Genomic DNA, 17,918 nt, shown 5'->3' with positions numbered 1-17,918 from the left:
GCTACCTGTACTTGCTGCACCACTGTCCCAGTGGACAGGTTTTTCCCCAAGTTCAGCCTGAACCTTACAAGCAACAACTTCTGACCATTACTCTCTTCTGTAATAGCTGTCACTATTAAAGACAGCTTGTCTCTGCCATTTTTGTAATTTTTCAAATAGTTGTAGACTAGTGTTATATTAGCCTCTTGGCCTCCTCTTCACCAGACTAGATAAACCCAGCTCCCTCTACCTCTTCTTGGTCCATGATGTGCTCTAGGGTCCTGACTCTTTTTGACAGTCCTTTGCTGGGACCTTTCCAGGTTTTTAGCATCCCTCAGATTGTGAAGCCCTGAACTGGATGCAGTAGCTCAGGTGCAGGTCCAATAATGCCACACAGAAAGAAGCAACTTCCACCTGTGAAATATGGTACAGCACAGAACTCACAACTACTAGAAATTCCAGATAAGTTGGTATTTCCAAATCAAAGGCAATACAGTCTGTGTAAGATACAAGTCTACATATGATATAGTATCATAAAATTTGATGCCATACAGATTCGCAATACCTTTTACTTGAAGACTTGAGCTCAACACTAACACTGCATTTTTATGCTTAAATGTTTGAAAAAAGTAGGGATGTAGGTACAGAAATTTACACACAGATACTTTTGCAAAAAGTAATGCGATTCACCACAGCCTTCCAAGATCAAAAGTTAAGATACTGTCAGGCATCTTTATCTAGAATGAAACAAAGCTTTTAAAATTAACAGCACTGACAAAGCAATTTCAAAAATGCAAGCCTAAATAACAACAACAAATAATAATAAACCAAAACAAACACAAAACCAAAACAACAACCAACGCTCCCTCCCCTCAAAAAAAAAAAAACCACAAAAAAACCCCCAAAAAACCAAACCCAAAACAAACCCACAAAAGAAACCCCAAAAGCAAAAAACAACCCACAAACAAGCAACACGGGTGAAGTATTTCAGGAAAGAAGGAGAACAAGAGTAAGGTCTCAACTCCAAGAAAATAACTCACAACCCAAAAATACATCAGGGAAAAGATCTGTGGGCCCTTTGTGGAAAAAAAACAAACCAAACCAAAATCAAACTAACATAAACTTTCACATTTCCTCCCCAATCTTGCACACCCCCCCCCTCCCAATTTTGGAATTCTTCCCTAAAATGGATGATCCATAAGAACTCTGGTTTTGATTAGAATGTCTTGCCGGTCTCAGTGCTAGAAATAGTTCAAGAACTATATTCAAAACTCTTGGCTACAATTTTGCTCTTTGACACAGCTGTAACATTTTGCAGAGACCTTCTTCACAGCTTCCAGTAGAACCAGTTGAAGTTCTAAAGGAAATCTGAAGCATTCCTTATCAGCTCATCTGTTCTGCTTCACAGTGATATGCATGTATAAAAACCTGTACAGATGCATATATCAATCTAATAAATACAGTCTAGCCTATCCTAAGGTTGTGGAAGTAATTCTAACCACTTTCTTTGTGAGGACATTTCTATCAAAATGAATTACACATAACTGAATCTGATATAGAATGAATTAAATCTTGAAAAACAACTTCAAGGAGATGTTGTAAGCACAGGGCATTGCCATTTAAACTGCTTTAAAAAACACTCAGCATGTTAAAAGACAGCAATCTGACATTAAGAAAAGGCAGGCAAATATTGTATATTAGCTTTTACTTAGTAAAGAACCCATCATTGTTCCCTTCCTGAGAAAACAGTGTTTGCACTTAAGAGACATTTGGTGTTAGAACCACTGACTAAAAGAAAGATATGCAAGCGAGACAGAGAATTACAAAGAAAAGGAAACTGCATGGGATGTGAAGACAGCAGCAGAAGAAATGGACAGTAAAAGGTAATTATGGTGTCAGCTGTAACAAATTCAGAAATAAGGAACATGCTTTTTACAGTTTTCTATACCAAAAGTTCTAAGTATAGCAATTAAGACCTGTATTTGAAAGTAAGTGTACACTATTTTTATGAGACCTCAATGAGTAAGCCTGTCTCCGAGAGCATCAAGTATTCTTCAACATGAATCCTCTAAATTGAACTGTGCAAAATAGTATCTTCTGTACCTAAAAATACTGAAGCTTTGCATTTTCTTGTGTATATTTTTAATTTTTTTGTGATATGAAAACACAGTTAACTGTAGTAGAATCTGTCACCATGTAAACTAGCCACCACTAATCCAGCAGATCATGCAGCCACGTGAACAGTGACAAGGTGTCAATATACTTCATTAATATGCTTGAATTACAGTACTACGGAGATTGATGACACACCGTATGCAAGAACATGAATACTAAAATCCAATGGAATTCAGCCTGAATTAGATTTGTTAGCTGTCAGGCACTGTTACATAGCATTATTCCCACCCCCCATTATCAAACCACTGCAAAGATGCACATAGACATAAAAATCACTTGAGGTGTCTATACACCTTATGGAAAGCATGCTCTACCAGACAGAAGTTTGCCTTGCAAGCTAGTAGCTCACAAATGCCCATGATATTTCAGTTGATAAACACAGATTAGCTTAGAGAAGTACCAATTTTTCAAGCTTGATTGCTTTTGTTACTGTGGTAAGATTATTGTGAGAAATCAGCGTAATTTTCTTCTTTTTTTTTTTTTTAATTAATTGTTTAGACTGTCAAATAGTCTTTTTAAAACACTCCCAGGCAACCTTAAAAGATGTTGAAAGTTAGAGTTAATTGAAACATTGCATCTAAACCAGGTTTAAATTAAAATACTGTATCAAAGGCAGTTTAACTTTTCTAACTTGAAACATTGTGTCAAAGTTTCAACTCAACTTTTTTAAGTATAGTACTGTTACACGTAAATTTCTCGCTGTACAATATTAAAACAATATTGCCCACAGATTACATGTAGACTGTTGCTACTAATACCGCAGAATCACATAGGTTAGAAAGAACGTCCAGAGATAGTCTTTTCCATACTTTTGCTCAAAGCAGGTCAAAGTACACAAGGCAATTCAGAGCCTCGTGCAGCCCAGTTCTCAGCATCTGAGGATTCTGTCCACAGTCTCTCTATACAACCTGCAGCAGTTTTACCATTCACAGGGTGATTTCTTTTTTTCTTGTCTCTAGTTGGAATTTTCCATGTTGCAACTTGTCCACATGGGTTCTTGTCTTTTCAGTGTGCACCGATATGCAGAGTTTGGCTCCATCTGCTCTGTACCCTTCTATTAAGTAGTTGAAAACAGCACTAAATTTCACCTTAGCTTCTCAAGGCTAGACAAACCCACTTCTCTCAGTCCATCCGTGCTGGACTCATGCCAGTACAGCATTGTTTTTCCTGTACTGGGGAACCAAGACTGCACACAATGCTCCAGGTGTGGTCTCCCAAGGGATGCACAGAGAAAACGAACATTTCCTTTGACTTTCTGGCTACACTTCCGCAACAGTATGCTATGCAGTTGTCTGCCTTTGCCACAAGAGTACACTGCTGACAAATATAAAGATGAAGTTATTGTCCATAAACACGTTATCTCACATGGGCCCTTTTAAATGAAAGCACTCAAGAACAAAGACCTCGTCATAAATATGGAGGCATATTGGGCCCTTTACCACTCAGCACTCTACATATTTGTGAAATTAATGGAAGGAACTGTTACCAGCTACCTCACATGCAGGACGTCCTGCTCTCCCAACTCCTGTGCCTCAGAGAAAGACCGGAGGTGGAAAGTTGTACCAAGATAACAGATGGCAAAACTCCGAAGTAAAGAATGTTCCTAAGAATCAATCTTACCATTCCATTCCAACTTACTCTTTAACACAATTAACAAATATAGCTTCCTCCCAGGTAAATTATGTAACATTTATTTTATCCAATTACCACCATCATCAGGGTCTGTAGTGATAGGACAAGGGGTAATGGGTTTAAACTTAAACAGGAGGAGTTCAGGTATATAAGATATGAGGAAATTCTTTACTGTGAGGGAGGTGAGGCACTGGAACAGGTTGCCCAAAGAAGCAGTAAATGCTCCATCCCTGGCAGTGTTCAAGGCCAGGCTGCACAGAGCCTTGAGCAACATGGTGTAGGGAGAGGCATCCCTGTCCATGGCAGGGAGGTTGGAACTGGATGATCTTAAGGTCCTTTCAAACAAAAACCATTCTATGATTCTATATGATTCTATGATCATGGCTCCCGACCAATGTGTTTAAGGAATGCAATATCAGAAAATAAGCAGAAAAAAACCCCACCAAAACCCCAGCCAAACTAGAACCTAGGGAGAAAAGAAAAAGAACAACAACCCCCTCCCCCTAACACCACAACAGAGGAAAACATAAGGAAAATCACAAAATAAACAGCACACAAGATGGAAAGAGTTTGTGAAAAACAGCTTCAGATTCTTACGCAGAGTTAAGAACTTGCTTAGCATTCATTTATATATTTATGTGTCTTAATATTACACATCTAATGCCTAACAATTCAAAATCTTAAAAAAAACCCAACAAAATAACCAAACAAAACCCCAACCACAATCCATCATCACAACCAAAACAAAAAACCTCTAAACGGAGAAGGTGTTTATAATCTGTTAACTCAGCGACATGCTGCCTTGAATTACAATGCTATCAATATAGCACAAGTGGATTCCAAAAAAAAACAACCAACAACCCAAAATTCTTAGTATACTCCTAAGTCTTTTCTTTACAGCCAGGCAGCAAATGCAAACCACCAATGGCTATCCTTCCATTTTTCAGTGACTATATTATTATTATTATTGCCTTCTCTTTTCCTCCTGATGAGTCCTTTCTCTTTTGTCTACTATTTCTCCCTCTCAACAATTCTTTCATGGCCCAAAAATTACTCTCATGGAGCAAGGAAAGCCATACTCTAGAGACAGAAAAGTGTCCCAGCATCAGTAGTTAAGGCTCAAAGAAAGATTGCAATATGGACAGAACTTCTTTAAGAGATATCAAATCATTTTAGTAAAAACACACTAATTCCAAATGCATTATTGGTATAACCTGCCAAAACTTTAATGCAGCTACACACAAGCTGAATATTACAGAAAGCGCTGCTCATACTTGGTTGGAGGTCTAGGAAAAACAAACTAGCAATGGCATTATAAGATTTAAAGTTTGAAGTAAAACTTGTGAGTTACTTTGTAAATCAAACTAGGTACTGTTTGCTATAATTACCAACAAAAGTCATTGGCCCTTTTATGCTGCTGAACCTGGGATTAAGTCATAAAGACTTGGATGGCACAAGTGGAATCCTCAGAAACCATTCCTGTACAAAAGAATATGATCTCCAGAAAAAATACACTGGACATGGAATACACAATGATTGCTATTCATTTATCATGCTCTTTCTGATAAAGTGTAAAAGAAGCACTTCAAGCACACATGGGTTGTATATTCAACTTAGAAAAACAGCCTTTTATTTACACTGTAGCAGTTCTGCAGCACTGTTTTAAAATCCTGGCTATATGAAAACTGTATAGTTTTTTATATCGTACACCTGAATTGCAAGTCTACCCTCATTTTGTAGCAAACTACTTACTAAATTTGCAGTAATTGAAACAAAACTGATGTGTTCTTACTTTATTCCCTTCGTATGCTTTTTTGTTTCAGAATTTGTGTTTCGTTTCAGAAATTCTCATTCTTAAAAAAAAAAAAAAATCCAAAAAGAAATAGCAATGGCTTAGCATTAGTATACACCTTCTATTATTTCCAATATTTATTATTGCTACTGAACACCCATAGGAAGTACCAAAGATTAGAAATGCATGCGACTAAGTCAAATTTGTAATGTAAGATCTTGTTTTAAAGCTTCCACAAGATATAAACTAGAAATGATCTTACAAAGCACACAAACATATAAGAGGTTGACAAAAAAATCTGTCTGCTTAGAATTTGTTAGTTTGCTTGTTCTTACCTTCTGTGCTTAATCCAGGACTTGAAGTGAATTTTGCTACATCGACAATCTTTACAGCAAACTGTTGCCCTGTTTCCCTGTTGATACATCGCCGCACAACACTGAACGGACCCCTGGAACACAAACAGAAAACAGCAATATATGACCCATTCTCTTTTATGTGTTGAGCTACAGTTCCATTACTCCTAAACAAAGTTTTCAACAAACAAAGATTTCAACATTCAAGTGTAGTAGTTCCATGGAAGCTTATACCTCTCATGCTTGCTGCTCATTAAAAAGTAAAATTAATAATTTTAACTACAGACCAGTATAAGGAACACTAAATGAGTTTTGTATTTTCCTATATTAGAAACCCCGTTCTCTTAGAAACCTTGTGTAGCACACTGACATTATTATTAAAAGTGTGCTTTATTTTGATAAATAATCCAAATAGGGGAGGGGATGAAGGGAACTCAAACCCAAACAAGAAGAGAAATAAAACCAAAACCCATCAACATCTCCAAAGAAGAGGCTAAAGTTTAGAAATTACTATTTCAAACAACTAAAAGGTTATTCCTTCTAAACAATTATAAGAGAATTGTTGAGCCATTCTGTTTGGTTTCATTTGTTTGTTTGACACAAACTAAGTTTATTCTGAGCTCATTTGACATCACTGGACATAAACAGCCTCCATAACAATACTTCAAAATTCCACAAAAACTTACAACCTCTCATCTATGGCACTTAAGAATCCTGACAGAGTTACAGATAAAAAGACTTATTAAAATTAGTCCAGACAGGTGTTAGTACTGCACTCAAGTAATAAATTATGAATGAAATCACATTTGCCAAAGCATGAGTTAGAACAATGTCAGCCTTTTAAAAACCATGACCACGTATACATTTTTGTAAGCTTCCTTTAGAAGATTATTTAAGGTCTTGGTGCCTTGCCTAAAATATGGACACTTCCATCCAATATTAAAGAACAAATAATGCAATGAGATAACTATGGTCAAACTTTAAAACACGAAAAAATTAAGAGGCCATGAAAACAGAACGGGATTGCTTCAAGACTGCAATAATTGCAGCAAATCAAGCCTTATTTAATGACTGACAAAATAGTTCTGAAGAAATCCATTCTGCAGTCTTCTCAAAAAGATGTAAGGGAAAATTTGAGGATGGAAAGAGCCTTTGTTCAGAAGTTTATTTATTAAGTTAACATTCACCTTGCTGAGTGAAATAAATGCTTAAATATAGCTTAAAAGACAAATTCTTCTATTCAAGCTGTGAACAGGAAGTTAGCTTACAGGTTTCTGAGCAATAAGATTATAAAGCAACACAATTCTTGAAATAAAAGATTCCCTGCAAAGGGAGAAATGTCCCCCTGAGGGTTCTTACAAACCTTTATGACTGGCTTTTGGTATTCCTTTATATACTAGATGATACAAATATGTAACTCAGCACACTACCAAACCTGTACTCCCATAGCTAAAAACCAATTCCTGTATTCCTTTAATAACAGACTTGCAAAGATTTCTATAAACTGGATCATTTCTGACACAAAACATGAATACCAAAACCAGGCAATGAATCACAGTCTAAACATTCACAAACAAGGAAAATACTTACTAGCACAGCTATATACATGCGAATTATGCTGTTGGGCTCAAACAGAACTAACTATACAAGAAAACACATGTGGTTTTCCTCTTCCCTTACTCCTAACATGCATTGAAATCTCCTCTAAATCCACACTCCACTGTTACTCAGTATCAGGCCTTTTACCAACAGCTACCACAGATATTTTAAAAAAAGATGTTCAGAACACTTAGAAACTCACACCTGTAAATGCAAAACGCCCAACTGACTTCATCTGGCACTAGAAAGACTACAGCCATTGACTTGTAATCCTCCCCTTCACATTTCAAAAAGTAATCATTTATTAAAAGGTCCCATTTTACATAGATCACTGTCACCTGCTTCTTCCAAGTCTGTTCACTCTTTTAGCATCTGTCAAAGTAAAATTGCTTTAAAATGGTATAAACACATTTACATTATGGTAATTTGGAAATAAATTACTAGAAATTAAATGTTTCATTAAAATGATTCTTTTCTTTTCATCCTCATTGTTTTTTCCCCATACAAAGCCTTTCTGAAGACATTAAATAACACTTCTAATATAATCTGATACAGAATGGTAGATCACTAGAATATAGGGATACCTTTCAAGACCATATCCATACTTATAGGTAAACCCCTGACTTCTACTCATTCACTTAAACTCCATGAATATTACTATGTTTTGCTGTTGACCAAGCTACTTCTAGATTTCCCAGTTTCCTCAAGTCTGGGCTGAACAGCCTGCCCAGCCACCTGAATATGCATACATACTTAGAGCAGATAAGCAGAGATAGTTGGAGGAACCATAAATCAAAAAGGAGCATATGAGCTGCAGCTCCAAGAGAGATCACATTTGTGGTCATCACTCCCTTCTCTCTTTTAACCATTACTTCTTTTTTCTTTGCTTATATATTAACATTTCATATTAGCCCTAACCCTAACCCGCTTCCTGCATATTAAGTCTGGGACAAGAAAATGTAAGCATCTTATCCAGTTCCATAATAAAGAGAGGATACAAAAAAAATCTGTACAGTCTCAACCTTTATGGCATATTGAAACTTAGCTATAGTTTTAACAGATCCTTCTCTACTTAGATTGAGGAATGCAAAGACTTTTTAAGTAAATCAAAAGTGTTTCAAAGCATAGAAAGTAAGAATTCAGTGACACCCACAATAAACTGATTTTATTATCAAAATACAGCAATTTAGAGTTTCATACAGAAATGAAAATATTTCTAAACATAACCTGAAGATTCAGCTATTTGCAAGCCTTAGACTCCCAGCTTTCTCAAAACAAGCTCTCTCATATTAAAGCCACAGACAGTCTCAAAATCAATGACAACAGCAGCACAGTAAAGGCTTGAATTTTCCAAGGGCAAGACTTCTGAGGAGTGGCTGATGTCACTTGGTTTGTTCAGCCTGGAGTAGAGAAGGCTGATGGGTGACTAGACCACAGCCTTCCTCAAGTGGGATGGTGGAGTGGGAAGTAGTCTGGTGACCAGTGACAGAACTTGAGCAAATGGAATGAAGCAGCATCAGGAGAGGTTCACGCTGGACATTAGGAAAATATTTATTAACACAGAAAATATTTATTACCTTCACTGAGAGGGTGTTTAGTCACTGGGACAGATTCCCCAGCAACTCTGTTGGTCACAGCACCAACCCTGTCAATGTTCAAAGAATCTCTGGATAATGCTCTTAGTCATATGATTTAGTTCTAGGTAGTCCTGCGAGGAGAAGGGGTTCGACTTGATGGTCCCATTGAGAGAGGACCCATAAAAGATCCTTATGGATGCCTTCCAACTCGAGATATTCTGTCATTCTGTGATTTTGAAACACTCATGACAGGCGCACTCATTAATTAAGCAGACACCATTGCCTCCACATGCTAAGTAGCAGAAAAGATCTTTTAAATACATAGTTTGCAGTTAGTTTTTCCTCACAGCTGCAATGACACACAGCAATTTTACAAATAAAGTTTTAATAGCCCATGTCTAATCTGAGTCACAAAACAAAAGCCCATGCTTCCTAACACAGTTGTTTCAAACCTTATTTGGAATTTAAATAACAGAAGTCTTTCAGGTCACCCTCAAGTCTCAGCAGTAAAATCATTCCCAGTCAAGAAGAGGACTACAATATTTCATCTCTCTAATAAGACAAGGAGCTATTCAACAGTTGTGTCTGCCACTGGGGAAACATATATTGTCTCTAAATGACAATTTCTATAGCCCATTTTAGTAACCCTGCAGCTCAAATTATACAGCCCTAAAACACAGAGGTAATATAGACAGGGGAAGGGACAATTGTAACACTAGATACAGACATTCAAAACTGTTACAGACAGATCAGACTGACTATTTCTTTATTTATTAAAACAGAGGAACCAAGTTAAGCTGCATAGTAAGACTTCACCTTGTAAGTCATATAAACTAGAACGTCACGCGGTTTATATTTGTTTCTCTCTGTGCTACCTTTGACAAACATTCCTGCTGATACACGCAAATCTTTGGTTTCAGACCTCCTGTCTCTCCACGAGCTTCAAAATCTTTCACTGCAGTTTACATGCACACAACAGACTACAACAGCTCAAAACATGAGAATCATTAAAAAAATGCAAGTAGTAAGGACAGATGTTTTTTTCACTGATGTTTTGTCAACATTGGTAGAGCGCATTCCAGCACCTACAATCCTTTGAGTCCCACCCGCAATGTATACCAGGAAGCAAAATGCATTTACTTAAACTGAAGTTGAAATGTATGCTGATTTTGGCTGTCTACTGCAACTGGAAATAAAAGTATACCACCACATTATTAAGGAAGCTGTTGATTACAGGTAGACCATAAGAAAGTGGACAGGAATGCTGAAGAGGTGCCTTACAGCCACTTAGAATCATAGAATAATTAGGGTTGGAAAGGCCCTTAAGATCATCAAGTTCCAACCCCCTGCCATGGGCAGGGACACCTCACACTAAACCATCTCACCCAAGGCTTCGTCCAGCCTGGTCTTGAACACTGCCAGGGATGGAGCATTCACAACCTCCCTGGGCAACCTATTCAGGTAAGAATTCTTTTCATGCTTCCAAAATCTGAATAAGCAGGGCAGGTCCTGATATAACCTTAACTTTACTGAAACTATTTTATGGTGCTTAGCTTTACTGTCTAGCACAGAACAATTAATTTTATATCAGCTGGATGCCAACCTGAAGAAAATCAATTATATTACTCCCTCTTTGAGAAGTATACCGCTTAAAGAATAAAATCCTAAAAATTTGAAACCATCAAAGACCTTTTTATAACCTCTTTCACTTTAGATTATTTTACTTAGTGTATGTCATTAGGACTTCAAGGGTAAGTACCATAAGCAATATTTTGCAACCTATTTTTTTTATAGTAGAATCTTGCTGTTTTATCTGCCTCTCTTGCACTCCAAACCATGTTTGGACAGAGCCTTGGGTGACATGGTTTAGTGTGAGGTGATCCTGCTCATGGCAGGGGGGTTGGAACTAGATGATTTTAAAGTCCTTTCCAACCCTAACTATTCTATGATTTTATACTGGTATGCGTGAATGAGAACTGGTTGTGATTAAAACATACCTTGCTGATTCTTAGCAAGCACAAATACCTGCAACCAGTAGTGACAGCCCCTTCCCTTCCCATGTCTGGAATGTACTGAACTGATCTGTGGGAATGGAGTTCCCACTAAAGGTTACTAAAAAGACACATTCTTAAGCTTATGCTTCAGAACCCCAAAATTTAAGATTCTAAGTAATTCATGTCAGATGACCAAGAATTTGCTCAACATCTCTCCCAAACAAATTAGAATTTTCCGAGTAACTTGGTATAAACCAATGCATTTTGGCTCTCAAATTCAGTTTCATTAAGTTAAAAACAAAAAACCATCAAAAAAACATCAAAAAACCACCAAACACACAAAAACAATCCCCCCCAAAAGTAAGAAACAAACATTTTGTCAGTAAAACCAACAACACTGAACAACATCTCCAACGAACAGAGTGCTCCTTTAAAAAGGGCCTTCCATTTAGAAGTAAAAGGCCTTTGATTCTCCTTTTCCATAAGAAAATGAATTAAGAACTTGAAATGTAATTAAGAACTTGAAACATGCAATACAGTTTAAACTGTTTAAAGTAACCTTTATTCAATATTTTAAATGGAAGATCAATATTTCCTTAAAGGGATTATGTCAGCTTGTTGCATGAAGATACTATAAATGAATACAATGTCTGTCACATAAGACAAATATACAGAGATTTTTTATTTTTTTTTTCCTATTTGAAGGCTATGCATCCACTTACCTAAGCAGCAGACAACACTGCTTTTGTCCTAATGTGCTTAATACTTCCACAACAACTTTATCCAAATTGATAAAAATTGCTGGGAAAAAAGCAAATTACAACCATATTTTAAAGAGATAGATCTCTTCCCTCTTTACTCACCCATGTCATTTATAATATATAATTGTTCTTTAATTTTCCCTTTGATTGAAGTGAACCTCTTTTGAAAATTAAGTATTTCCAAGATCAATTAAACCTGCAATTAGTCATTATATCAGCTCATTTGCACATGGAACTGCAGCTAAAAACAGTGACTGAACCTCTCTGTGAATCAGCATATTGGATTAGAGGGCATCCACACTTAAAAAGCGATCACACCATTGTTGGGTTTATTATTACATTTTCTGGTTTATTCTCCAAAAGAAAATTTTGGTTTATTCTCAAAAGAAAATTTTAAAAACTGCATTATTATGACTGTGGCACAGAAGAACATTTGGTTTGAAGATCTGATACTTCTTTAGAAAATCTGATACTTTTAGAAGACCTGATACTTCTTTAGAAAATCAGATATACCAGAACAAGTTATAAGACTGAGTTCCCAGACAGCAACATGACTATCACAAGTATGCTTCAACAGGTCACATCGTGGAAACCAAGTCCGTGTTTAACTCAATTTTAGGGCAAAACTTACAAAGGACAAAGCACAAAAAAGCAGCTATATATAAATATATATATAAAAATATACTAGATATAAAATATATTACTATATACTAATGTATATATTTATAATTAATGTATAGAATATTATATATAGTGTGTACATATGTACCTTCTAATATCAATGCAACAGAAAAGAGAACGTACAGAGTACCGAAACTGTGGTTCTAAGGTAGGAAAAAATCCCAACAACTTACAAGTCTTCCTTCAACTTCATGATCATTTTTATGAGATGCAAGTAAACAAACACCTTTAAAAGTACTGAGTTATAGTGCTTACATAATATTTGAGTAGAATATAGATTTTCTTTTGTAATGATTTTGTAAATAACAAAATAAGTGGAGAAAGGCTACTGAGTAAATTGGTAAGATTTGAAACATTTAAAACCAGTGAAACTAATGTGAATAAAAGACTGGAAATGGTGAAATGGCAGGCATTTTTTAAATAACAGCATTTAAAGAATTTAAAAATATTAGCCAGGTGATAGAACATGTTTTATAAATTATTGTTACAATTTAAAAATATTCAACTACTGTCTGGTTTAAAGGCTTAAGAAAGCTTTTATGCATAGGAACAAAAGAACCATCAGGGAAAACACTTGTCAAAAATCCTAGACAAAAATCCTTAAACTTTATTTATTCAACACAGAAATACTTGATGGGGGGGTGACGATGGGGAAACATGCTTTAAAAAACATAGTCATATCAATGCAGTACACTGTAGGAGCTAATGAGACATCCAGAGTGACCTTAGCACTCACATATTGTAGACCTCATTACAACTCCAGTCAGAAGCAGTGGCTGCTAGTATGGACCAGATGCCCAGTCATGGTCCTCCTTCCAACCTACTGCTCTACCGGCAGCATTCCCTTCCTTGCGGTATTATCAGAACCCACATTTTCAGCCCTCCTCAAAGCCTTATCTGACCAAAACACTCCCCAGGAAAGCTTTAGGGTATGCTTAGAATTTATGCAACATACTGAGAAAATACTTGCTTTCAATGTCAAGATTTTATCCTATAATTCAGAAGCTTGTTTACATGTTTTTGTAACTATAAAAGCAAAACACTTGCAGAAGGAGGTAACTTCTGCTATCCTGTCTTTCCTCTCTTCAACCTGCTATCCTTACCTGATCTGTAATAATTTCTATCAACAGAAATGGTAAGTTGTGCCTGATTATTCTTATCAAGCAAAAAAGCAAGAATGAGTTTATCAGTCATTCTACATTTTAATATATGAGGTATTTACCAAATCTCTTAGGCATGTATATGCTATAAACAGATGCTGGTATATAAAAATATTTTCAATTTATCTTTAGTTTGTAAGCAACTCATTTTATGTTGACTGACTGGGGTATTGAGGGGATGGAAAGGAAGAACATTGAGACAAGATACTTACTAGATTCTCTATTCTATTGCCATGAAATAAAAACTTCAGCACAAGTCAAACCCAACATTCTTCACACGCAAGCTATTCAGAAAATATTTTCATGCTCACATGTACTACAACACTCTTAATTTTCAGAATTCCATAATTATCTGTTAACACTGACCTTATCCTTGTAAAACCATCTTATTCATAGACTCATGGAAGAACTTATGTTGAAGGGTACCTCTAAAGGGACATGCTTAACAAATTTTGCAGGACACCCACTTCTGCTAACAAAATCGATACTGCCATGTTACCTAATTTTCTGAATATAACCACTTAAAAAAATTATCCACCTCGGCATACAGGTAAGCAGATTAACCTCAGGTAAGCAAATTCTGCTTTCAATAAATATTCTAGTAATAGACTTCACAGCCTTAAAAGAGTTGGTCCAAAAGCTGCAGCCATAGCAAATATAGTAATGGCAAGGTTACTCTCCTCCTGGTTCACCTCCACGTAGGTAAGAATTTACGTCTCATGCAAGAAGTGATTTTGCGCAGGTGGAGACCAGTAATCAAAGCACAAAACCTACTTCTTGAACAGGAGAGGGGAAACCTTTGTTCACTGATAAATTCCCACTGGAAATACTTCAATAAAATTATGGAATCAAAATCCACAGAATTTTAGTTTTACTCTGTAACACTTCACAGAAAAACACAACACACCAGCAGCTGAATCAAGAGCACCAGTTCAAGCGTTTAGAAAAAATTATGCTGTTCTCCTAACAGATACTTTAATATCTGAAGAAATCTTTTGCTCCTTTCTGTTTTTCTTTTTGTTTTTTTTTGTTTGTTTGTTTGGGTTTTTGTTGTTTTTTTGTTGTTTTTTTTTTTTTTTTTGTGAAGAAAGACCTATCAAACGAAATCAGCAGGCTGTAAAGGAAACCTAAAAAAAATGTAAAACTACATTAGGTATGAAATCATTCAACAGTGAGAAGAAAAGCATCAAGACTGAGCAAATGTGTTCAAAAAAGTACTGCAATCACAGGAACAAAAGGGAGTATATTAAAAATAATAGCTTTGCCTCCAAAACAAAAGCATATCTTCAGTCTTGTCAGCTAGAGACAATGACCATTGCTTTTCTCTATCCCCATTCAGAGAACCTTTTTATCCCATTCACATCTTAACACAGTCTTGTTCCATCTTAGGCTGTGCCTTCACCAGCATTTCTTCAGCAGCAGCACTGGCCAAACCAGCAACCCTTCCAGATATTATGTTGCTCTGAAACAGCTCTGGCATGGCTACGCTGAACCAAATCAAAGCAGCAGCAAAAACCACTGAAATATTCCACTCAAACAGCTTCCCCCACTTCTTACTGTGTTACTTTTCATCTAGAGCAGTTGCTTGATTTCGCTTAAAGCAAAGCTATGCAAAAGAGCTCTGTCAAGACAGACAAAACCATGAACAAACAGTTAGGACACAGGTTGAGCTTAAACAGTACTGCTGCTAAAAGTGAATTGTCTCAGACCACAAAGATTTTTCATATAGTCCTACAGCCACCTGTAGGACCTGCACTAATACAGCACATATGCATTCATGCAATGAAGCAAAGGAACTCATCTAACTGAGAAAGTCTCAGGTAAATCCATATATAGCTGGCTCCACTGTGCATAGCTTATTTTGCAACTACAAGTGCTTTCCATCGCATGTAGCACACAGAGCAAGAAGAGAAAGAAGAGAAAGTAGAGAAAGAAGGACAGGAATATGTCATCCACCACTGTTGCCAAAATATCCTTCATGAGATTATATCTTCAGGTGAATTATCCTGCATTAAGCACTCCCTACTCCCTCCTGCATTGTGATTCGATTTTAAATTTCCACTTTAAGATTATTAATTTCCACTATTAGTCCTGCTCACAAAACTGAGCTTACATTTCACTGACAGAAGGGGTTTTCTCATTTCTTTAAATACATCACCATTAATTCAGCTGCCCCAACACTACTGCATTACAAAAATCATAAGTTTGCTACACGTTCACGACAATAGAGAAAGGCACACTTAATTTTCATGGGCCACTACAGAAGGGGAGAAGAAACGTAACATTTTAAATTGAAATACCCTTATTTAAATACCATTATTATGTCTGTGATAACATATAACAGTTGTTCAAAATTGAAAATTCATCACCTTTATACTGTAATATATGCAAATGGTTCAGAGATTCTTTGAGGGTTTCTCTCTCCCCCACGTGACTAACAGCAAAACTCACATTTAGTTTGCTACCACTATTCAATAGTTGAGTCTTAAACTTGAAAGATAGCAATGGCCAAACCCCCAAATGTTTTTAAAATACACACATATACTAGAAATCAGTATCTCCCACAAAACCAATACCTGAATCTGACCAGAATGTATTTTGCTAATCAGTTCAATCAAAAACTGCTTCCTGCATCGCTCAATATGGAAATTTTGCTTTTAAAATAAATATATAAATCTCAGTTCAGTTTACCTGTCACTTAAAATTGCAGCCTCAAGGGTATTTCTGTGTGCATACCAATTCACAAGACCCTTTGGAACCCAAAAAGGAAACCAGAGGTTACCTCAGCAAGCGAGACCGATTTTCTAAGTGAGAAAGTTTGCCACTGTAGTCCTGATCCATAAAGCTATATTATCCAAAGAATCTTGATTCAGACAGACAGCTTCCTATACTTACAGGAGTTTGGCCTCTGAACTGCCAAACACCTTCACGTGTTAGGAAACCTAAAACTATCCTGAAAAGAAGGTCTGTTTTGTGTGCTTCAAAAGTATGCAGATTTGTATCAAATTTCATAAATTCTCATCAACATCGTGTATGAAGTGAAGAAAAACACAAATACTTGAGGTTTTCTTTTAAAGATGTTGGAAGACTTCCAATATTTCAGAAGCAGAATTTATTACTCAAATCATCAGCCTTTAGGGCATTTCATAACATTTTAAATTACGGAAGGATTATGGGATTTATTAAGAACATTCAGCTAAATATTGGGAAAAAAAGTGCCTGGTTATGGTTATTTATAAAAGGTTGTTGAATTCTCTCTCCAGGGGAGAAATGAATTAATTCTGACCTCTTGAAATCTGAAGCTTTCAACTACGCACAGGAATGAAAAATCTGACACATGACATCTACCTAGATCTCTTAAGTTTCTGAACAGTAGTTCTTTGTATTATTAAATCTTTAATGCATGTAAACTGCTGTTTAAAGTCATGGTGTGTTTTTGTTGTGGGTTTTAATTTTTTTGCTTTTGAAATAAGGATTGCATTTCAACAGCCTAGGTATCTCTATGAGAAAAACATTTTTCTATACCATTTGTACTAGTTCAGCCTTTCTCTAAACTTTAAGCAAGTTATGCTTTAGTAATTTATTTAGAAGCATCTCTCTTGCTAACTTCAAAAACTAAAGATATCTTAGAAAAAGCTAATGCAGCTACAAGAAGAAGCTTCTTTAAAACTAAACAAAGCTATTCACTTTACTAAGTATTTGGAAGGTATATTGTTATATAAGTATAGTAGGAAAATTAACCACTCTTGTTTGTAAAAGCATCAAATACCGTAAGTATCTAAACATGAAATACCAGCTTGCTTTAAAACATCTGTTCATGAATTTTAAATTCAACTCTTGTCTTCATGTGCTAATTTAAAGTTCAAGGTCTCTCCTTAGCCTAATCTTACCATTAGAAAGACTCTACCACAAAAATGCCTCATATTAAGTACAGGACAATTATTTCTATTTTAAATATAACCATATACAAGTCAATTATTAACACACATACAGCATAAGGTATTATATGTTAATTTCACAATTTCTTCATTGAAAAACCCTACATTATTTTTCTAATAGCTAAACATTTAATAGAACTGTCAACAACCTGAAACTAAACATAAAGTCTTTACTTAAAAGATATGTTGAGTATTTTTTTTTCCATTTCATAAAAGGAAAAGCTGCCTAGATAATTTCCCAGTCAGCTCCAAGACACACTTGTACTAAAGGCTGTGC

At 36.0% G+C, this 17,918-nt stretch overlaps 1 protein-coding gene across 11 annotated transcripts in view; it reads right to left on the bottom strand.

Annotated features, from left to right (window-relative positions):
* Positions 1-17,918, bottom strand: part of CASK (calcium/calmodulin dependent serine protein kinase) — a 197,748-nt gene that overhangs the window by 139,826 nt on the left and 40,004 nt on the right. For all 11 annotated transcript variants that reach the window (XM_061359328.1, XM_061359325.1, XM_061359327.1 and 8 more), the window contains one exon: positions 5,914-6,026. In XM_061359328.1, the coding sequence (XP_061215312.1) occupies positions 5,914-6,026 (113 nt within the window). The remainder of the gene's footprint in view (positions 1-5,913; positions 6,027-17,918) is intronic.

This window comes from Neopsephotus bourkii, unplaced genomic scaffold (genome assembly GCF_033783945.1).
Source record: "Neopsephotus bourkii isolate Nb327-2 ecotype Australia unplaced genomic scaffold, CSIRO-AGI_Nbou_v1 NB_962, whole genome shotgun sequence".
Classification (NCBI taxonomy): domain Eukaryota; kingdom Metazoa; phylum Chordata; class Aves; order Psittaciformes; family Psittacidae; genus Neopsephotus; species Neopsephotus bourkii.
Note: the sequence above shows the minus strand (reverse complement) of the source record. Positions and strands in the feature narration are given on the sequence as shown.